The sequence below is a fragment of the Salvelinus sp. IW2-2015 genome, linkage group LG20 (genome assembly GCF_002910315.2).
Source record: "Salvelinus sp. IW2-2015 linkage group LG20, ASM291031v2, whole genome shotgun sequence".
Lineage (NCBI taxonomy): Eukaryota > Metazoa > Chordata > Actinopteri > Salmoniformes > Salmonidae > Salvelinus > Salvelinus sp. IW2-2015.
The window spans coordinates 76,253,479-76,276,755 of record NC_036860.1 but is presented as its reverse complement, the minus strand read 5'-3'; the positions used below and the strand labels follow the sequence as shown (position 1 = coordinate 76,276,755).

General features: G+C 41.7%; 1 protein-coding gene across 1 annotated transcript in view; it reads right to left on the bottom strand.

Annotated features, from left to right (window-relative positions):
• The window catches only part of LOC111980498 (ubiquitin carboxyl-terminal hydrolase 43), a 97,074-nt gene that overhangs the window by 15,454 nt on the left and 58,343 nt on the right, over nt 1-23,277 (bottom strand). Inside the window, exons 5-7 of the mRNA XM_070449789.1 lie at nt 15,468-15,716; nt 7,759-7,870; nt 1,601-1,704 (exon numbers count right to left, since the gene is read on the bottom strand). Coding sequence (XP_070305890.1) covers nt 1,601-1,704; nt 7,759-7,870; nt 15,468-15,716 — 465 coding nt within the window. The remainder of the gene's footprint in view (nt 1-1,600; nt 1,705-7,758; nt 7,871-15,467; nt 15,717-23,277) is intronic.

Here is a 23,277-nt window from a genome sequence, read left to right as displayed (position 1 = left end):
CAGAAAGTGAGTTTTCAGGAGGCGATGAATTTACAGATATCCACAAACGAATTCACACAACAACATAGGTTTAAAGGCACAATCGATGTAAGCAAGGTAGTTGAAGAAAAAAGAATGGCCTGCAACTCTGGTATGCTCCCGATTGGGGATTTAATCAGACGGCCCACAATAAGATGACCGTTTTGATCCGAGTTGGATCTTCGTCAGATGTCAACAAAGTAGTTAAACATTAGCTTTTTCATTCAGAGTCTGTGTTAACGTACTGGTAGGCCCCTTGAAACTGGGAACGCATTGAATATCATCATGTGGGGGTCTTTCCTTCCTTCCTAAAGATGTTATGAGTCAGATTGATTTCATGTAAAAGTCAAGTTTTATGTGCTTTACCAAACGCCTAACAACTTAACAGCAATGCATGGAGGCTATTCTGTGAGTTGATAGGCCCCCATTCAGCAAACCCACTCCACTAATGTGGTCAGTTATAAATAGGATTTAAATGGTAGGTGGATTTTAACAATTTGGGCATGATTAATTGGGGATTTTCCTTAATGTGTTAGTTCAATTGAGCAGTAGAAAAGGTGGAATGGGGACAATAAGAGAAACAATTTAATTGTTTCGGTCGCTCTATCTACTAATGGCGTGTTTTCTTATTGATCAATAGTCTGTCGCTCGACTGTGTTTAACAGGTCAGCAGCGAGTACAGCCATGGCCATACAAATTAGACATTCATTCATACAGTATTGAATTCAGAAAATATCTCTCAGAGAGCTGGCAGATTGTCTACAGTTTTCTTGGCAGAGAGTAAGAATGTAAGTTCACTATCACAATGTCTATGGACTGTTAAATCTTGGCTCTGGGGGTCCTTCAGGTAAACTACATTATATTCTGGGCTGAGAGTCAATCAAAGCCAGCTGAACTCCTTCTAAGCGAACACTTAAACGAATCATTACACACAGTGATCTTCATGGCTATGGGGTGCTGCTCAGTATGCAGCCCGAGATTCAGATCTGTAGAGACAGTATCATGTATCTCTCCACAGGCTATAGCTGCTTTTCCATTTACCACCGCTCACAGCTAACTATTATGACTCTACAAGCCCTGCTCGTGATGAGGCTGGGCTAGGACACCCACAAAATAGCAACAGGCTAATGCATCTATACTGGTCCAAAGGAGCGAAGTGGGGATAGCAGACAACCTATATGCTGGAGAGCAAGAATTTTCCTTCTATCGTTTTTTTCCAAAAAGTAAGGGAAAGCTATTGGATTGAAATGCTAAATGCTTTTTACTGAGGTGTTGTTGAGTAAAAAAAAAAAGAATCACATTAACCTTTGAGGGGGCAACTGTGGAAGCAATTTGTTAGTATTACTGAAATATATTAATTAATGAGTCCTTGTGACCATCATCAAATAGAAGTTCTGGAATTACTGTGCGACATGTTACTCTTGAAATGCTTAGAAGACTTGCTTGAACACCTCTACTGCTTCACTTTAGCTTGATGAACTGCCTGTTCGCGGCCTTACCTTCTCATCTCACTACCTAACTGTCTGACCTGCAGACGCTTAGCTAGCTACAGTATGTGGCCTGCAGAGGCTGTCTGTCTCACCTGTTCACTGCTGGGTGGTAGAGCGGCCGTCCATCCTGGGGGGAGAGGTAGCTGTAGGACGCTGATCCTCCCACCACACGGATCTTAAACAGCACTCTGGCATTCTGCAAGACGAACACAGGTGAAAAATGATGATTATTGAATGAATCAATATTGGCATTGCCACTGGAGTTAGGAGCAGGGACTAGAGTAATGTACAACTACGAGTGTACAGTATAATCAGGGATCCCACTGGTCTTGGTGGACTTGCATATGGTGATGGATAGCACAGTTCTTTGAATCCTAATTTGATGAATGCAATACCCTCTAAAATCCTGTCTGCACAGGACAGATCAAGGTTTGTAGTCAGTAAAAAGTGCCCTATCATCTGATGTGGAGGTTGAATAATGATTTGTAAAGGCAACATCCCCCAGCAATAACATCCTTCGAATTGGCACTGTTTGTTACGGTCATAACAGTAATAGCAAGTCTAGGTCCAAAAGGCTTCTTAACAGCTTCTACCCCAAGCCATAAGACTCCTGAACAGCTAATCAAATGGCTACCCAGACTACTTGCTTTGTCCCTCCCCCTCTTTTACGCTGCTGCTACTCTCTGTTTATTATCTATGCATAGTCACTTTAACTCTACCTACATGTTCCCATTACCTCAATTACCTCGACTAACCGGTGCCCCCGCACATTGACTCTGTACCGGTACCCCCTGTATATAGCCTCGCTACTGTTATTTTACTGCTGCTCTATTTTTTACTTAACACTTCATTTTTGGTTACGGTCTTGTAAATAAGCATTACACCTGTTGTATTCGGCACATGTGACAAATAACATTTGATTTGAATTTAATTGGCTTGAGAAAACACAATAAGAGATACTAAAGAGATACTAAAAAGTTGTATGACTTAGACAGAAAAATTGAGAAAATAACCAACTTCTAATGGGTCCATTTGAAATACTGCCACCAGAGAGAAGATGAGCAGCCAAGCATTCAAATCAATACATTGGAGAGTTAAGAGTTCCAAACCACATTTTTCCTGGCCAAAGCCTCAATCTTTTTGATAGGCTTGGGGCCCTGCACCAAACTTGGAGGATGCTAGGAAAGGGTGGGTCTTTCCAAATGAATCATCATTAAGATTTGTGTTAGTTTTCACCTCATCTCTGCGAGATATACAGGAGAAACTGTTTACTGAGAACTGTTCTAGTTTGGAAGGTACTACCAGGAACACAATCAATAAAAAAAWATATATTTTGCCTGGTTCCAAAGTTTCACAGGTWAATTTTTCGATGTGAAACACCCAATAAACCCAAAGATAATCACCCTCCTTATGCTTGTTTCGATTGCATCTGGAAAATCGAGAAAAAATGTGTTTATATTACTCAGAGACCTGCTGGGATTGGATGTTCTGGAGTGCTTTGCAGAAAATGAAATTGATTTCCTCTCTTTCAAATGAATTCCTGTGAGTTGCTGGCCGGAYTCCAGGATAAACAACAACACTGATTCTTGTGAAGAGGAGAGAACCAAAAATAGGTGGTGAAGGCATTWTGTAAGTAGGAGAACACTGAACCGACTCGTCCTGCAAAGTATTGAAACACTACAGTCCTGAAAATACTGTAAATATTGCAAAGATGTGCAAGGTATTGYCTATTTCTACGATGGCTGTTGCTGCGAGTGTGAAAATGTTGMCTTTGACTTTCCATGTCAGAAACAAACTAAAGTAAATCAGTTAATAACATAATAGCATGGCTTTGAAATTCATTAGGTGTAAATCATATAAGATCGACTAAACCTTTCCATTATTATAGCAGGATAAATATGGGATGGTTCCTGTTTCTCCAGTCATCCTGATGGGGGCAGCTCCCATCTGTCCAAACAGCCCTCTCAGGGTTCAACACTTAAAAAGAAAAATTCACTCCAAAACTATATTTTGTTATTATTTTCATTAGTCCACTGTTAATACAGTCCCAGAATCTTTTGCATGTCAGTAGTCAAGTTTTAAAGAAGCAAAGTGTCACTTGGCACATCACCATGATGATGTGGAACATGGTTATTCTGACTTTCAGGGGTGGTCAGAAGGTTTACAAACTCATGCCACCTGTTTAACTGTCCCACATTTTCAGATATTGTACTGTTGCTGGTGGTCTGAAGGGCCATGTTCCCACCCATATAGGACATCTACTTGAAACGGTGCCTGAGGAAGTCCAGCAGCATCGTCAAGGATCCCACACACCCCAGACATGAGCTGTTCACTCCCTTACCGTCCGTCAGACGGTATCAAAGCATAAGGTCTGACACCAAAGAGGCTTAAGAGCGTTTCCTATTTTTTTTTTTTTTTTTTTTTTTTTGTTTTTACCCTCCCTTGTTACCGCCAAGTTACTGATCTTGGTCTCATCAACTGCAAAACCTCCCAGAAAAACCGGGGGCTAGGGAGGTGAAGTCGAGTCAATGCGTCTCGCAACAATGACCCGCCAAACCGTGCTTTCTTACACCATGCCCACTTCAACCACACAAACGCACACACACCACACACACACACACACACACCACACACAACACTACACACACTACAACACATAGTTTTAGCAGGTTTTTGTGTAGGTTGGGTAGGATAGGACACATTCGGTTTGAGTCGGGTATTTGGGTGGAGTGTGGTCTTTTCGAGGACACACACACACAACACACACGCAAGTACACACACCCACACACACATCCCAATTGCGGCTATCAGACTGACTTCATTTTCTGTATTGCTAATCACTGCACAAATTTCAACCACTGATCCCCCTAATCCCCCTCTTTCTTCTGATCTGGTGTAAAATTGGGACTATTAAAATTGTGTGTCTTTCCTGTATTATACTTATTCAAATGTTTATTCTATTTTCCTGGAGCCAATTACTTTTTTGTTCTTATTTTCTCTTATATTTCTTAATTGTTGTGTATTGTCCAGAAGGAACCTGCAAGTTTTCCTCAACATTTTGTAGTTACCATGTGTATATCCTGTACATAGACTAATAAAAACTTGAAACTTGAGGGAACGGGAAAATGGATGTCCTTAAATGGATGTCCTTAAATGGATTGCCAAAAGGGGAGCCCTACTCCTCTTGATGCATTTGGATTGACATTATATTATGAACAAAATTGAAACGATGAAAACAGACAAATCTTTGCAAAGGTATACAGAATGACAATACTAATGAGGAATTATATTGTAGAAAGCTGCTATGGGACTGTACATTAGGAGGCCGTGTGGGCATACAGCTTGACACCGACCTGTCATGGATAACCTAGAATAAAGATGCTAGATCTAAATTCTAGGACGTCGGGGAATAACCAGACCTCATAAAGGAATCTGTGAGGCCTGCAGTTGTGTCTAAATACCCTAGAGAGTCTTGAAGAGGGTTTTTCTATATTTGTGCTCAACCTGAGATAGCGAACACAGAACACATTAAGTGCTCTTTGACTGCTCCAACTGAAATGCCAGAATGGTTTAAAATGGAAGAAGAATGGATTTCCCATTGGGTCATACTGTCCTCTATAAATGCATGTGTAAAGCAGCTACATATTTGAGGTCCTAGTGTTTATCGCTTACCCTCTGGCAGCTTTCCATGCCGTCTCTGGGATGTTTTTTGTGAACGAATTCATTAGAATATTATCCTCAAACCTTCCCCCCGAAAAGGTCTTCAAAAGTGAATTACCTGTCAAAAGCTTGAAACGAAAGATGACAAAAGTGGACCTGAAATTAGTTTTCCTCTCATCTAGTACTTAGCCACTTTGTTTAAGCCCTGTTTTCTGCTTAGCATGATAGACTTGTGTCTACATGCAAAGACCACCCATGCCACACACAGATACAGTATATACCCGTGTGTGTGTGTGCATCCCACCCACTGCGGGCTGCCATCTAAGAATGTGTGAAAAGCACTGGTGTGTGTGAAGCAGAAAGAGGCTCAGCTCAGGTGTGTGTGTGTGTATGTGCGTGTGTGACAGGTGTGTGAGAAGGTATGAGTAAGTGAGAGGGAAAATGAACAAATAAGCACCTAGGATTGGTCTGGCTCTGAGTAATGTCATACCCTGTCAGAATGACTGCTGGGTAGATAGGAAGAAAAACACAGCTAAAACTCAACAGCACGCAACACTACACCTCTGAGCTTCTACCTGTCTCAGACAGAACACTGCATGAGGCAAGAGGAGACCAAACAATACTGGATTAGACACGAGAGTTGTTATAGTAGCACATGCATTCCAAGAGAAAATCATTGCTTTCAGTTTCTTTCAGTCTTAAATCTACCTGGGTTAATTACTGCTTGTGTTAAGAGAACATTATGATTTGGTAGATAGCAACACTATTTACACGTGAGAATAATGTTCTAATGCTTTCCCATTACAATCTAAGCACTGACAGATTTCTGCTTAATCCCTCACATATTACCATAACATCATCTGTCTGTGACTGTGTAACATGGTCTGTCTCTGTGTGACAAATATCCATTCTCCATTCCACATTTACAAATCTACTCATCTCCCGTATTGCATCTTCAATTAAATCTCATCAGTTCCCCATCCTCACAGAGTGTGTCACTGTGAGGACATCATGTAGTGTCATGAATTACAGCTGTGAGTCTGAGCCACAGCCTGCTCAAGGAGGGGTGATGTTATTCTCTAATTATACACAGTCACCAGCAYCATGTCATCTGAATGGTTAGCGTAGCATACGTAGCATGTCACCCTGTCTGCTCTAGTGAGCAGCTCCATGCTGACTGAGATGTCAGGCAACGGAGAGGCAACATCAGGATCCAATCAGGCAGACTGACTGGCTTACTGCCACTGCTGCTATTGGACTCCATTGCTGTGGTCTAAAATTAGATAAGGGTAGAAAATCCACTTTTGAAAGTAAGTGATTGCTGCCATAAACCACAGGTTGACGCGTATCTGTCCTTTCAAGCTCTAGAGAATTGTATTTTTTTGGCAAAACATCCATTTGGAGTGTCTCTCTCTTGGCTGAGGTAGGCTCCTTACACTGATTTTGTAAGCTAGGCTTTAATTAAATAGCCAACTGGAGGTTTAAAAAAGGACAGGATAAATCCAATACAGAGAATTACTGAGAGTTTAACACTCACTCTTCCTTCATGGCATCTCTGTCTCTTCTCTCTTCACGGAATGCTAACCTGTCATTTTCTTTTCTCCCTAAAACATCAGGACCCTTTAACAAACAGACAGACAGACAGACAGACAGACAGACAGACAGACATGTAGTCTGGTGGCCATGCAGCCACCTGACAGAGTCAGACACTAACTGGAAAGCTGTTTGGCGACATGATTAACATCATGCTATGCTGCGCTGAACCGCAATCAGAGGTCACACAGCTGGGCGTATCTAAGCAGACTGTTTTGTTTGCATTTGTATCATTACATGTTTGTCCGATGTTCTGCAGTTGTCCCAACAAAGGTGGAGACAGTGCAAACAAGCCACTTGGTTTGGATCTTCCAGCAAGACAATAACCCCAAGCACACATCAAAATCCACAAAGAAATGAATTGGCCACAAAATCAATATTTTGTAATGGCCATCTCAGTCTCCAGACTTGAAACCCATTGAAAACCTGTGGTTTGAATTCAAGAKGGCAGTCCATAAGCACAKACAAAGGTTATTAAGGATCCAAATGGATTCTGTATGGAGGAATGGTCTAAGATCCCTCCCAATGTGTTCTCCAACTCATAGAAGGCTCAGTGCCGTTAKCCTCGCAAGGTGAGGAATTGAAAGGTATTGAAAACAGGGGTGTCAAAAATGTTGATGCCTAACTTTTTGAGAGAAAAAAATATTACTTGTTAGACAAAATCAATTGTTTTCTGAGAAATKGTATTAGTATAATATAATAAAAAAAWKTAGCATACAATATAGCTCAGTATTTGAATTATGGATTTTATACAGTAATTTCTGCTCATCTTTATCAAGGGGGTCAATAATTTCGAACCTGACTGTATATGCACATAYCGTAAGGTAGTTTTGGTTAGGTGTTTTTTTATACTCAAGAGGTAGCCCATACTGCACTCGAAGACAAGGCATAGAGAGATATGACAGGCAGAAAACACACTAGCACAGGGTTAGAGGTTAGGGTTGGAGAGTCGCTGAGCCATTAACTGTGTGTAAGCTATTGTCTTCCAGTGTTGTACCTGGGCCTGTGCTCCGTTGATCATCAGGTAGTAGAGCTTGCTGAGGATGCTCTGCTGCAGCTGGTCCCAGGAGATGGAGCGGTCCTCCCTCATCAGGAACGGAGGTCCAAACCTGAGGAGCAGATGGGAACACATGATGACCATTCAGTCAGAAGAGAGAGAATCTTAGACAGTTATCAATGGGATACGTGAAGTGAACTGATCAAAAAACTTAATTTCATTGATGAGCATGTTTGTGGTCAACTAACATTTCATTGACCCAAATKACTGTTTAATCAATGTACAGTGAGTGAAAGAGTAGAGTACACATCCTGCATTCACTTCTCACAATGTCATATAGGCAGAACCACACTAGCCCTGCTTAGGTCGCTGGTTTCTTACTAGTCTTCAGGCCCCCTTCACATATCGTCACGGATGGCGCTCAACCTACATAATCACCATTATACCAGAGCTCTCATTACAGTGTATCTATATGAGACACACAGAGATAATTACACATTATAACAATAGCATAGGCATGGCCCTGCATCAGAGCTGAAGGATCACATGATGCTTTCATTAAACGGCACCTCAGATTGAGACCATGTCTCTGTCATAAACTCCTCATCTCTAACTGGGAGAGGCTGAGGCTCACACACATAATTGAGAGATTCGTCACAGGGTTAATCAAGTTGCATCTCAATGATCTATCAAATTAAGATTAAATATTTTCCTCAGTGTACGTTGATCTTGCAGGTAACACGACCCAGAGCTGAATATTTTGTGAATATTTTGYRAATATTTCTCTGGCCTTCACTACAAGATTTTGCTTGATTAGGTCAACGTGAAAGTGCACGAACCCTATCAAAATGTATTTCTCATCTGAGTCTTAAAGTAAAATATTGATTCTGTTCCCATTAACTCATGGAAACCATGTAGATACTCTAGGTACATTAAGTTGGATTATCGCTAACACTGTTCAACATTGTTACCATTAATGTCWTTGTCCTCCATTCAACATACTGTACTTTCCACGGATTGTTGTGTAATTGCAGACCCACATTCCATGGTCACTATGAGCAACAGCTGCAACAACCAGGACATAGAGAGATACAACAACAAAAAGCCTTTCATTTTCTGTGCTTTGAGGTGTTTGTTCCTTTATTTTCAGGACTTGGTATGCTGTTCAGATCATCGGCCCATAGTCTTGTCAAGCCCTCTCTCTATGGCAGGCCCTGGTACACAGTACTACCCCTCTCTCTTCACCTGAGAATGATGGAAGATTGGAAGTATGTCAAATTGGCTTACAGACGTGTCCATGTTCATCCCACAATGATCCCCACACAGTCTGTGGTGCCTCCGAGGCACCGTTTTAGCAGTAGCGTTGTAAAGTCTTGAGCTACTACAGCAGTCTTGTGAATTGTCTCTGAAGCAATGTTGTGCTTTATTTGTCTTAGTGTGCACAGAGAAAACAGCAAGAAACAAATTGTCCACTGAGCTGCTGGTGGGCATCACTCAGACTGATGGATTTAAGATGTGAGTGTTGATCGTCAGATGATCGCTCTGATAGTTTTGTGTGGGATCATCCATCTAGAACAAAGGCAGCTGTGAGGACTAGTGCATGGCCAAGCCTGCCAACGTCATAACCAAGGCAGCAGAATGGAGTGTAGCTGGGGTAGTGGTGCGATAACAATCCAAAGACATACTACAGAAATACACAGAATTAGCTCCATTGAGACAGACTTTTTCAGAGGACAATTTCACAAATATTTTCTGAAGAAATGAATCGTCATGATAACTAACCCCTGATTAACTAAGAGTATCACACACAGCTTTAAGAGGGTGCATAAATGATAAAGACTATACAGGTCAAAATTGAATAATTTGGGTTTATCTCAGGGCAAGAGCCTAAAAGACCCCAACCAGCTAGCACATAATGTTCTGAGAACGATATGTTTCTTAGAGCTTGGTAAGAGCGTGTTTGTCCTATGGTTATTTTGTATACAACCTTCCCACAACTTTCTGGGAATGGTACAGGATAGTTGCTTGGCTTTGGAACATTCTCAGCACATTTAAGGAACTTGACTAAACTTAATCTTCTTGGTATTTCATTACTTTAACAGAAAGTTTCCTAAAAGTTCAAACATGTTTACATTTAATTTCAATTTTGGTAATGTTCTACTGTAGGAACATTGTCCAACTGGTTTGACATTGGGAATATTCTCAAATAGTTCCGAGAACATAAAAAATGTAAAAAATACTTCAGCATAACGTTTCATCATGGTTCTATCTAAAGTCATGTTCCCTAATTGTTCCAAGAATGTTAAGAAACAATGTTCTTCTGTGGGAATTTCAGTAGTTTAGAATAACGTTTCCTACAGGTTTCATCATGGTTCTATTTATTTAAAGTCATGTTTTCACATTTTTCAGAGGGAGTCTTACAAAAACTTTCCATAAAAACCACAGAAAACTTTAGTAACATTTAGAGAACTTTCTAAGAATGTTATTTAAAAACATATACATTCTGTTCTCAGCATCAACAAAACTCTATCCTCTATCTTGTTAAGTATGTTCAGGTGCGTTGGCCGCGCCCACTAATTGGCCTGATCATAATGAGTGCTTGTTTCATATGAAATGGGGTATGTTTGAATAGACTAAAATGAACAACTTTTATTTTGTATGTGTAAAAAAACATGGCATGCTAGCTCAATCCTGGTGGCGCAGTGGACTAATTCCATGGATAGATTAAAGAAGATTATATACTGGACAAAAATATAAACGCAACATGTAAAATGTTGGTCCCATGTTTCATGAGCTGAAATAAAAGATCCCAGAATTTTTGCATACGGACAAAAAGTTTATTTCTCTCAAATTTTGTGAACACATTTGTTTACATCCCTGTTAGTGAACATTTCTCCTTTTCTAAAATAATCCATTCACCTGACAGGTGTGGCATATCAAGAAGCTGATTAAACAACATGATCATTACACAGCTGCACCTTGTGCTGGGGACAATTAAAGGCCACTCTAAAATGCACAATTATGTCACACAACACAATGCCACAGATGTCTCAAGCTTTGAGGGAGTGTGCAATTAGCATGCTGACTGCAGGTATGTACACCAGAGTTTTTGCCAGAGAATTGAATGTTAATTTCTCTACCATAAGATGCCTCCAACGTCGTTTTAGAGAATTTGACAGTATGTCCAACCAGCCTCACAACCGCAGACCACGTGTAACCACGCCAGACCAGGACCTCCACATCCAGCTTCTTCACCTGTGGGATTGTCTGAGAACAGCCACCCGGACAGCTGATAAAACTGAGGAGTATTTCTAAAAGTTTGAAAGGAAGTTATTCAAAAACCTCAAAATAACATATAATTTCTGTTCTCAGAGCATTAATAAAATCTCCCAGGAAAACTTTCAAGGAACCAGAGTAAAACATTTTCAGAACCCCCCTGCAACCTAAAAATAAATATTCCCAGAACAGGCGAAATGTTCCCTTCTGTTCTCGGTATATTGAAAAAACATTCCTTTTACCAGTCACAAAACGTATGGCTTCGTTCCCACAACCATTGTGAAACCAAAAACATACGTTCACTAACCCACAACTTCCAAGGAACCACATTTTGTAGCTGCGCAGTCTTTGGAATAAATTGCAAAAATAATGCAGAGCTCATATCTCTTAATAATAATTTCACGCTTATGGCAGAGTCAGATTTATTTTCATCTGTCAGACCAAAACAAATGAGAAAGTTATTTGATCCAAAAAACATCTGACACTTGTGATAAGATCATCCRATGGAGACTATGATTATCCAATGGCATCGCATCTCTCTCCTCAACAGGCAGTTTGTCTGCATGGAAATAAGACTCAGCATCAATATGGGTCACATTATGATTTGTTTGTCCTGTTCCACACTGTGCATAATGATGGGATCACTAGCAAAGAAACATCTAAGCAAATGCAAAATACATCAAATCAATATGGGTGAGGTGGCCTGCTACAAACAGGACTGGATTTCAGACTATAATGTCCAGCAATCTGGCTTTGAACGATCTCAGCGAGGAACTCACATCWAAAGCATGCCGTGTCCAGAGATGATATGGATTAGACAGCAACTCTTAGCTCTTTTACTAGGTTATATGGAATTGTTTTAAGAAGGTCATACCAAGGATAATTTTGCTATTTGATTTAGAATTTTATTTGGCCTTACTGCTATTAGCCCATACAAATGCTTTGAATAACAGATTCACTACTTGGAACAACAGATAGTGCCCAAAAAATTCCAAAGGAAGTTTGTTCGGAAATGTCTGTCCTGCATCTTTGATAGGTATTTAACCCCTTATTTTTGGCACTGAACAGTCTCCATATATACTGTAATTCCATATTTTTTTTCAACTGGTACCGGGAGACCTTCAGACCACTCTTGTTGTGGGGAACTGACACATACGTGAGAGTCTCAGCTTTCAAAAGAGGGGTCATATTAGTGTGTAGACCACCAAACTGCTCAGACGGAACAGACAGAAGTTGGCAAATCGGCTGTACCAACTTTAGATGACTTCCAAGACATGTGTAGGGGTCGTAGAGCAAAACGGACAACACCATCGTGTTCGTGAAAGTCTCATGTTTTGTTCGGACGCTACAGACGATTTTGTGAGAAGACYGATTTTCGCTCCAGTGCTGTTACCCATCACTGGAGATGCGCAAGTGCGACACCAGCGGATTGAGACGCATCCGATGCAAAATGACTGACATCTCTAGTTTAAACTAATGTTTTATTATACTAATTAGATTCATCAAGAAGGTCTTCAAAAATATATTCACTCACTTCGGAGTTGACAGTTAAACAAAGCAATGACACTGAAATGGAAATTTCACACTGTGCTGGTTAGAGGAATGTACCTGCAAAACCTATTCCMTGTAGGACAATAAGAGAAAGACAAAGAGTGCAATCCACATGCCATTTTCTCTGCACACAAATATCTTCACCCTTCACCTGATGAGACAGAGACAGGTCTGAGCCCACTTGGGCACACACTGGTTGAATCAACATTGTTTCAAGGTCATTTKTCAACGTATTGTGGCGTGGAATAAACCTGGAAATACATTGGATTTWAAAAAAGTCATCAACCAGTACTGTTTTCATCTCATTTCAACCAACATTGAAATTAGGGTAAGACTAAAACTTAAATACATCAACTTAACTTGACTAACAGGTGCTTACATCAATCTAATTTCAACATAATCATCAGAACTATGTATACGTTGAAATTGYGTTGAAACCTCTAGTTTTTTTCTTCCTATATTGAAATTATGTTGAATTTTAGATTTGATTGGACATATTTTATTTTATATTGTTTCAATATCAGTGAGATCAAGTCCACCATCCAGATGCCTACCTCTATGTACCCTGCTAAGCTTGGRAAACAAGCTGTGTGTGTTTCAGCTGAGCTATCATGTCAACACATTTAGACATTGATCAGCTTTCATACTCCTTTGYGTAGACTACCTAAATAACATAGAATAGTTGAAAGTAACTCTAACTTTTCATACCCAAGCTGTATGTGAAAGTAAATTCAGAGTGAGTTTGGGTTTATGACTACATTGACATCTGATTTGCCCAACAAAGGACACCATTTCAACGTGTAGCTAGGTATACTATCATTCATCCATGGTTGATTGGATTTTTGGAAGTAGTTACCATTAGCCCTGTAAATAGGATTCCAAATTCATGATAATAATAAAACACTTTTATCTTTGGATATTGTCTTGTATATGAAGGACGATTGGTTGATTTAAAAAATGTTTGTTATTAAAATGTTGGATTCACTTCTCCAKCTCAACAAAAATTAGTTTACAGTGTTAACTAACACTAATATGCAAGAATAATATTTTTTKGKGAACGAATGTTTCATTTTGGCGTTATAATAAGGTTCGCAACAAAATGGAAAATCGTTGTGGAAATGTGTTGCAGCTCAAATCGACTACAAAATCCACATGCAATGCTTTCTTTATGGGCTGGCTGGCTAGGTAGCTAGCTATCAAGCAAGAAAACATAGCTACACACAATAATACCAAAGACAGTATCAGCATGTGCAGTAGCTAGTTAGTTGTAAAATCGCCTAAAAAAACTGCACTATCAATTTAGGAGTCTACAATCTCAGCATGTTCAACCTGTAGATCGATGTGCCTCACAGAGTGGAGTCTGACATTCTCAACTGCAGATATACTTTTGAAGAGATGGGAAACGCTGCACATGCTATGTCTATGGTACAGGCCGGATGCATTCTGGGCGATCTGGGACAAGGAGCGCTCTCCTTTAAGGAGTGAATGGGAGTAAATTGGGCGCTAGCTAAAAAACCAACACTAGCACTAATTCCGTCAACAAGAAGTACAACATTACAAATATTTCCGAGATGTGAGATAACTAACTTGCTACCTGTAATATCGTATAGCTTTGGAATCGTGACATTACGTACTTTAGATGAAAATAGGCACATTTCTCGACATGTACACTGACTTTGAGAAGGGATTGCGTGACGATTAGTTTAGCAACCGTGTGACACAGCATGACAACGTGAACGCGAATGGTCGACAGTCTGCTGGGTGGGGCGTTATACGTTCCTTCATATCTCTGGCAACGGCACCATGCAATGCACCTTGGATTAAAGAGGCAGACAAATAGGAAAAATGGGCTAGACCCTCTGTTAAATAAAACATTTCTCGAGGTAGGAATATTGCAAAAATAAAACAAATGGCTCATTTAAGAGAAGACATCCTCCCGTGTTATGACATCGGCCAGTATTGAAATCTAACATGTATGATAGACGTTTTCACGATCTAAAAGACCTATTCCAGTGTAGTGAGAGTGACTTTACCACAGTGCTACGTCATACCGGATGGATTTCTGCCTGCTTGAACGCCAATAACTCAGATACACATGAAAACATGAAAGGACCCAGGGAATTGATAGAACATCACTCAGGGATGCACAAAAACAATATAACATTCAAAATGGGTGAACCTTTCCTTTAAATTGAGGTTTTACACACGTTTTTATGTTTACAACTCTGGTTGAAATKAGATGAAAACAGTACTGGTTGATTACTTTTTTCAAATCCAATGTATTTTCCAAGTTGAGTCCACATCACAATACGTTGACAAATTACGTTGAAACAATGTTGATTGGTTGTGAAGTTTGACTTCTGACACCAGTGTGTGGTGCCCAGTGGGAGGGTTAATCAGCAATGTTGAAGCATGGTACAATGCTGAGAGACACTAAGCCTTCTGGATGGGATTGGATTTCTCATGTCCGACTCTGTGAGGTCTCCTGAGTGAGTATTGATCCCTCCACTGCTGTCGGGCTGGATGTCTGATGGATTACTCTATCGTGTCAGATGTCAAACTTCACAACCATTCAGTTGGAGACTCGCCTCTCAATTAGATTGACAAGAAACTCTTAGAGACTGTGACTCATTGACTGTGGCTCATTCAACTGTCACATGAGATAGAGGCCTTTCTGTGCTGCATATTTCCCCATCGACATTAAAGTCGTGAGATGTTTTCCTGCTGGCCCAAAGTCGAATGAAAAGCCTACAATTAGAAATTACTCATGACCTTATGTTGTAACTGTAACTTTCTCTTTCACTTCTGAGTGACAGTATGAAGAGGTGAASAACACCAACCGCCCCTTAGAYMYCAGAGTGTGTTTGAAACAGTCACCTAACCTGAYAGCCTGCTGGGCATTCCAGGCGGCGTTGCACACCAGCAACAGGATCTTCACCGGCACACCATGGTTCAGGAACTCWGATGACAAAGTTCCGGATGGAGGTAACCTTTGACCTTCGGGCCCGGAGGAGTAYGGCGAGGACGGCAGGCTGTGGTGGTACCCTGCAGGAGAGGAGGAAAGAGGGAGGAGACAAGAGGGGGGGGTGGGGAAGTGAAGGAAAGTTAAATATAAGACTTGGCGAGACATTCTATTTGGGGAGGAAGGGAGAACAGATGGAGCGTGCGCTGCAGACTCTCCCAGCAGGAGGTCTTATCTGATGCAGCTTTTCACTCCTGGTGGGTGCCAGCACTTCTCACCAGCTAACKTCTCTTCCCTCACACTGTGGAGTGTGACTGAGCAAAAGCCTGCTGAAATTACAGCACTCACAGACGTGACATTAGCAGATGCTGTGTTACCAACCTACTAACCTCATCCCCACGCACAACGCATATAAGCCTGGGATATCAACCACTCAATGTTGGCTTTAGTGAGTGACCATAGAATTATATGCGAGTGATTCTATGGCAAAGTATTTGTCATCATCTCATTTTAGCGAATCACATGTGCTTGTGGTGTGCTTGTGGTGCTCTGTGCTTGTGATGTACTAGCGTAAGGGGGAGGGTTAGGGGGAAGGTGTTGTGGGAGATGATTGGTTGGTAGATTAGTTAGATTAAGCCAATGCCTATGTGCCAGGAGTTTCTCCCAGCTCTATGTTTTGGCCAAGTTTGACGCGCTGGTCCACGCGCTGGTCTACGCACATTTGTGCAGGAGAGTCTGGGAACGAGATTACCAACCTAGACAATGCCAACCCATCGGGTGGCACTGGCTCCCCAAAACACTTGGTGATAAATCACATGGTAAATAGGACTGTAGACAGAAACGAGCAGCTATTGATTGGCCCGGCGACAGTGTTCTCCCAAAACCACAGCGTTGTATTAAACACCGCTGTTTACACCCATCCAGTTCACAATTAATCATCGCCAACGGTGAATGTCACRCTTGAAGGCCCCAAAGCCGCCAAGATCCTGAGTGTGCAAATATCCCACCATTCAATCCAGCCACACCACAGGTCTAATACCAGGATATAGGAGAGTGAAGGAATGCATGGAAACAAAGACCTATTCAATATCAATCAGACACTTMATGTAAACAGCTCTGATATGATATGATAGAGCCCTGAACCGAGAGTGAACATAATGAGGAAAAGTATTACTGCCCTTCATTTATTMATGTTCAACTAATGAAGCAGCTGATCAAACTCTCTTCAATCATGCTCTGCAATTGTTGACCTCKGATCGCTGTGAGGATGATTTATGTAAAGAATCCCTTCTTTAATGACTGGTGAAACGTTCAGAATTCAGCAGTAAAATGCAGAGRTCACCTCATGGACTGTCCCCACGTGATTGATGCTGGGTGGAAGAAGGTCTCTCATCAGTCATTAAATCAAAGTGTGTTTCTTTCTGTTTGGGCATCACAAATGTATTGTTTCAAGACATCTCCCCCAAGGTATTTTCACTGGTCTTTAAATTACAACCAGTTTCCTACCTTTAGGTTGATGTCAGCTTTTCAGAATGACGGATGGAGTGTCAAAAAAGCCCACGGCAGATTCCTGTAGATACACAGAAACTTCAACTTGTACACACACGCACGCACACAAATGTAATTTAATATGCCTGTTGATTGAAGTCTCCTGTCATGAGTGATATGACTCACTATAAGATCATGGAATAGTTGTGTATTCACTCTCCTGTAGTCTAGGGTTACGTCTGAGAAACATTTACATTTTCAATTCCCTGACAGATGTGAAGGACAGGATGAGCCAGCCTGAACACTGTGAAAGCCAGTAATTAAACACCTCTGCCCCCAAAGAGATCCAGTTCAATGACTGGATTAGCAGGGTCAGGTATTGCCTGGTTCCGAGAAAGCCGTGAAGCCCTATAGCGAAGACAGACACCAAACTGACCACATACCGAGACTGAGACGTCAGTGATTACTAGGGTGGTGGSGGTCATGAAATTGTGTCAGTCGGTGATTGTCAAGCAAATAACTGCCGGTCTCACGGAAATTGACCGTTAATTAACATAAACACATTCAGCATCTCCTGGCTTCCACGCATAGCCTATAAGCCACTGATGCAGACCTTTGGAACATCTATATTTTAAAAAGTCTAATAAATCCATAGCCAAATCCATTATGTATTTTAGACAGGTCTAAAGAAACAGGATATTAAGAAAATGTAGTCTATTTCAGAATAGCAAACAGAATAGCATACTCTTTGTCCTTATGTTAGGTCCTGATCAGGCTATGCCATATGGCTGTRKGCTACACTAGTTCATTTAGCAGACAAGATTCACTTAGAATTTCGTGGCATTATTTTATAGTATGAATAAAATCGAAAATATATTTTCTCTAAAGGATTTTTGAGGGAGTGAGCACATCCGGCTATTCTGTGTTGAGCGGTTAACAAAGAAACAGGTCCTCCTATATGCTTCATTTAGAGTTATTTATGCAACTTTAGTTGTGATCAAAACGTATAGAACAACGTTTGTATTTCTAATACAAGGCTGCATGATGCCACTAATGATGATTTGAAAAAAGTCACATGAAAGGCATGAGCTCTGCTTTGTCATTTGCGCAGGCTGTGCACATTTAATTTAATCAAATCAAATGTTATTAGTCACATGCACCGAATACAACAGGTGTAGACCTAACAGTGAAATGTTTACTTACGAGCCCCTAACCAAAAATGCAGTTTAAAAAAATACAGATAAGAATAAGAAATAAAAGTAACAAGTAATTAAAGAACAGCAGTAAAATAACAATAGCGAGACTATATACAGGGGGTACCGGTAGATGATAACAACAGACAGTAGCAGTGGTGTAAAAGAGGGGGGGGGCAATGCAAATAGTCTGGGTAGCCATTTGATTAGATGTTCAGGAGTCTTATGGCTTGGGGGTAGAAGCTGTTTAGAAGCCTTTTGGATCTAGACTTGGAGCTCCGGTACCGCTTGCCGTGCGGGAGCAGAGAGAACAGTCTATGACTAGGGTGGCTGGAGTCTTTGACAACTTTTAGGGCCTTCCTCTGACACCGCCTGGTATAGAGGTCCTGGATGGCAGGAAGCTTGGCCCCGGTGATGTACTGGGCCGTACGCACTACCCTCTGTAGTGCCTTGCGGTCGGAGGCGGAGCAGTTGCCATACCATGCAGTGATGCAACCCGTCAGGATGCTCTCGATGATGCAACTGTAGAACCTTTTGAGGATCTGAGGACCCATGCCAAATCTTTTCAGTCTCCTGAGGGGGAATAGGTTTTGTCGTGCCTTCTTCACGACTGTCTTGGTGTGCTTGGACCATGTTAGTTTGTTGGTGATRTGGACACCAAGGAACTTGAAGCTCTCAACCTGCTCCACTGCAGCCCCGTCAATGAGAATGGGGGTGTGCTCGGTCCTCTTTTTCCTGTAGTCCACAATCATCTCCTTTGTCTTGATCACGTTGAGGGAGAGGTTGTTGTCCTGGCACCACACGGCTAGGTCTCTGACCTCCTCCCTATAGACTGTCTCTCATTCACAATTTGACAAGTACTTGATAATGCCTCAAATTTCTTGGCGTCATCCCCTTTGTGTGACCATAATTYCCCTAAGAAAATCCATGTCTTTTGAGGCCAATGGCCGTTGTGCACTTGGGTTGAATATAATAATTATAATTCCCTTCTCCCGGCTGCGTGCTCCGAAACACCTCTCACTCTTATGGCTCTCTCAGATCAACTCTTATTAGCCAATCCCCGTCACKTGATCTATCACACCCTGATCTGTTTCACCAATTCACTTTGTGATTGTCTCCACCCCCCTCCAGGTGTCGCCCATCTTCCCCATTATCCCCTGTGTATTTATACCTGTGTTCTCTGTTTGTCTGTTGCCAGTTCGTCTTGTTTGTTCAAGTCAACCAGCGTTTTATGTCTCAGCTCCTGCTTTTCCCGTCTCTCTTTTCTCACCCTCCTGGTTTTGACCCTTGCCTGTCCTGATTCCGAGCCCGCCTGCCTGACCACTCCRCCTGCCCCTGACCCTGCCTGCCGCCCGGTATCGTTGCCCCACCTCTGGTTTACTATCCATGCCTGCCTTGACCTGTCTACTACCTGCCGCCGTTGGTATATTAAACTATTGTTTATTCGACGTGGTCTGCGTCTGGGTCTTACCTTCATACTTGATAGTGATCTGATCTTTTTCTCAAGCTACAAGTGAAAACAGACACATCAGGGACGCAACTGTGCGTTCTTATCCAATTCCGACTCGCACATTGAAGATATTAGAAGAACTGTCCATATTTACTTTTCGAGTAGGCCTAATGAACAGCAAAAGCACTAACTTATGTCAATCTACTATCCCTCATAATACAAAAGTTAACCGATTCTATTCTGTGCGAGAAATAAATATTCCAAACATAGYCTGGGACAGTTGTGGGATGCGATAGATCCCAAATGAATACAACCACTAGCATCCAAAAACATTTTTTAAGCATTGAGGCTGACGCAACCGATCAGAACGTTTAGCTTAAAATATTGATAAATATTTAGGCTATTTCTTCACATTATAAGCGCAGTAAAGCGCACACGGCAGTAGGCTACACGCGTGAATGTTCCAAAATGCAATCAATTAGCGGGAAAACACCATTCTCAAAAGTGTGATTATGCATGTAATGCTTTTATTATAAAGGTGAATTTTTATGGTGAAAATGATCTTCCCCAAACTTGAAACTCACGCACTGCGTGATTGTATGCCAGTTAGGCTCTACACCCCTTGTAAAGCAGATTAATGTGCTTAATGTTAAGAAGTTATTAGGCCACTTTAGTTGTGATACAAACCGTATCAAAAAATATATCCCTATGGACTAATGGACTAAGCTACACAAGACTATGACTTGAAAAAGKTTTTTTTTAAAGGCACGAGYTGTTTCTTGCCTTACTGTACAGCTGTGCATCTTTCACAAGTGATAATATATCATTCACAAGTGATAGGCTAATATTGTCACCCATCAGACTGTTCTTTGATTTAATTTTGTCTTTACATATACTAAATAATATATGTGTGAGATTTGTTTTGATTTAGAATGGACCATTATCATGCACCGGGCACCGGTCTCGAAACAGGGGCAGGGGGGAAATGGACGTCATCTATGCACTTAAATAACGAATGGAGGGCACTTTTCCCGTAGTTAATTTTCATGCCAACCAGGTAGGCTACACTCCTGTTGTAAAGAGAAGAAATGTGCTTATATTAGGAAAGTTGAGAAATAAATATAGTAGGCCTAGCCTATAGAAAGCTGATGGGATCATCCTCTTTTTAATAGAGGCCATCACTCTGTTTTAGCCTCTCATGAAGTGTTTGATTAGATTTTGGATCACATTTGCATTGATGTCAGAGTGATTAGAGGGACAATATAGTGCTGAGTACCAGGCAGCTTGTCACGCCTACTCCCCCTCCCTGCGCCAGGCTACCCGTCTTTCCGGTCACAACTTGCAGACTTGTTTACGTGTTGCTGTGCGTTTGTGGCCAACCTTACTTTGCTACCTGACAACTTTACGGTTTTTACTTTTAATTACCGTTTATATTTTTTGTTTTTCCCTCACTCAACTTTTTTTCATTCAACCTTTTCACTCCGGACGCTTTATCTGGACATGGTTCGTCAGGACCTCCAACAGCCGAAGCAAAGTAGTAACATTAACATGATGCCTTCTAATTGCAGTCGCTGTACTCATATAATTACAGGAGAACGATCGCCTTACGGCGAGGATAGCTGTGCTGCAAGCCCAGATTCAGAAGCAATCGTTAGGCAAGGGTAATTTCAGTGTAGAAAGGATGAAACAGCGTCTGTGCCACCAGTAAGTACAGATAGTAACGTTAGTAAAATCCCCTCGCACGGTCCCCGCAGCCGGACAACTTTCTCATGGCTTCTGGAGGGAATGTTAGGAATGCTCAACCGGTGTTGCTCATTCAGCAGACAAAAACTTGCAACCGGTTTTTCCCCATTAAGCAGCGAGTCGGAGTCTGAGGCTGAGCCTTCTCTGGTCTCTACTCTCCCGTTACGGGGTCTGAGACGCCGAAGCTTCCCACCATTAGCTCTGACAAATTGAAAACCCTAGTCATTGGCGACTCCATTACCCGCAGTATTAGACTTAAAACGAATCATCCAGCGATCATACACTGTTTACCAGGGGCAGGGCTACCGACGTTAAGGCTAATCTGAAGATGGTGCTGGCTAAAGCTAAAACTGGCGAGTGTAGAGAGTATAGAGATATTGTTATCCACGTCGGCACCAACGATGTTAGGATGAAACAGTCAGAGGTCACCAAGCGCAACATAGCTTCAGCGTGTAAATCAGCTAGAAGATGTGTCGGCATCGAGTAATTGTCTCTGGCCCCTCCCAGTTAGGGGGAGTGATGAGCTCTACAGCAGAGTCTCACAACTCAATCGCTGGTTGAAAACTGTTTGCCACCCCCAAAAGATAGAATTTGTAGATAATTGGCCCTCTTTCTGGGACTCACCCACAACACGGACCAAGCCTGGTCTGCTGAGGAGTGACGGACTCCATCCTAGCTGGGTGGTGCTCTCATCTTATCTTACCAACATACACAGGGCTCTTACTCCTGTAGCTCCACAATGATATAGGGTGCAGGCCAGGCAGCACTGCCAGCTTAGTGGAGTCTGCCACTAGCACAGCAGTGTAGTCAGCTCAGCTATCCCCATTGAGGACCGTGTCTGTGCCTCAACCTAGGTTGGGCAAAACTAAAACATGCGGTGTTTCTCCTTAGGAATCTCACTAGAATAAAGACCTCTCCATTCCTGCCATTATGAAAGAGATCGTGAAACCTCACATCTTCAAAAAAGGGCTACTTAATGTTAGATCCCTCACTTCAAAGGCAGTTATAGTCAATTAACTAATCACTGATCATAATTCTTGATGTGATTGGCCTGACTGAAACATGGCTTAAAGCCTGATGAATTAACGTGTTAAAATGAGGCCTCACCTCCTGGTTACACTAGTGACCATATCCCCGTGCATCCCGCAAAAGGCAGAGGTGTTACTAACATTTACGATAGCAAATTTCAATTTACAAAAAAATGTATTACGTTTTCGTCTTTTGAGCTTCTAGTCATGAAACTATGCAAGCCACTCAATCACTTTTTATAGCTACTGTTTACAGGCCTCCTGGGCCATATACAGCGTTCCTCACTGTGTTCCCTGAATTCCTATCGGACCTTGTAGTCATAGCAGATAATATTCTAATTTTTGGTGATTTTAATATTCACATGGAAAAGTCCACAGACCCACTCCAAAAGGGTTTCGGACCATCATCGACTCAGTGGGTTTTGCCAACATGTCTCTGGACCTACTCAATGTCACAGTCATACTCTGGACCTAGTTTTGTCCCATGGAACAAATGTTTGGGATCTTAATGTTTTTCCTCATAAACCATTTTATTACGTTTGCAATCGCAACAAATAATCTGCTCAGACCCCAACCCAAGGAACAATCAAAAGTCGTGCTATAAATTCTTCAGACAACACAAAGATTCCTTGATGCCCTCCAGACTCCTCTGCCTACCCAAGGACGTCAGAGACAAAATCAGTTAACACCTAACTGAGGAACTCAATTTAACAAAGCGCAATACCCTGGAACGGAAATGGCACTACACCAAACTGGAAGTCTTCCGACTAGCTTGGAAAGACAGTACCGTGCAGTATCGAAAAGAGCCCTCACTGCTGCTCGATCATA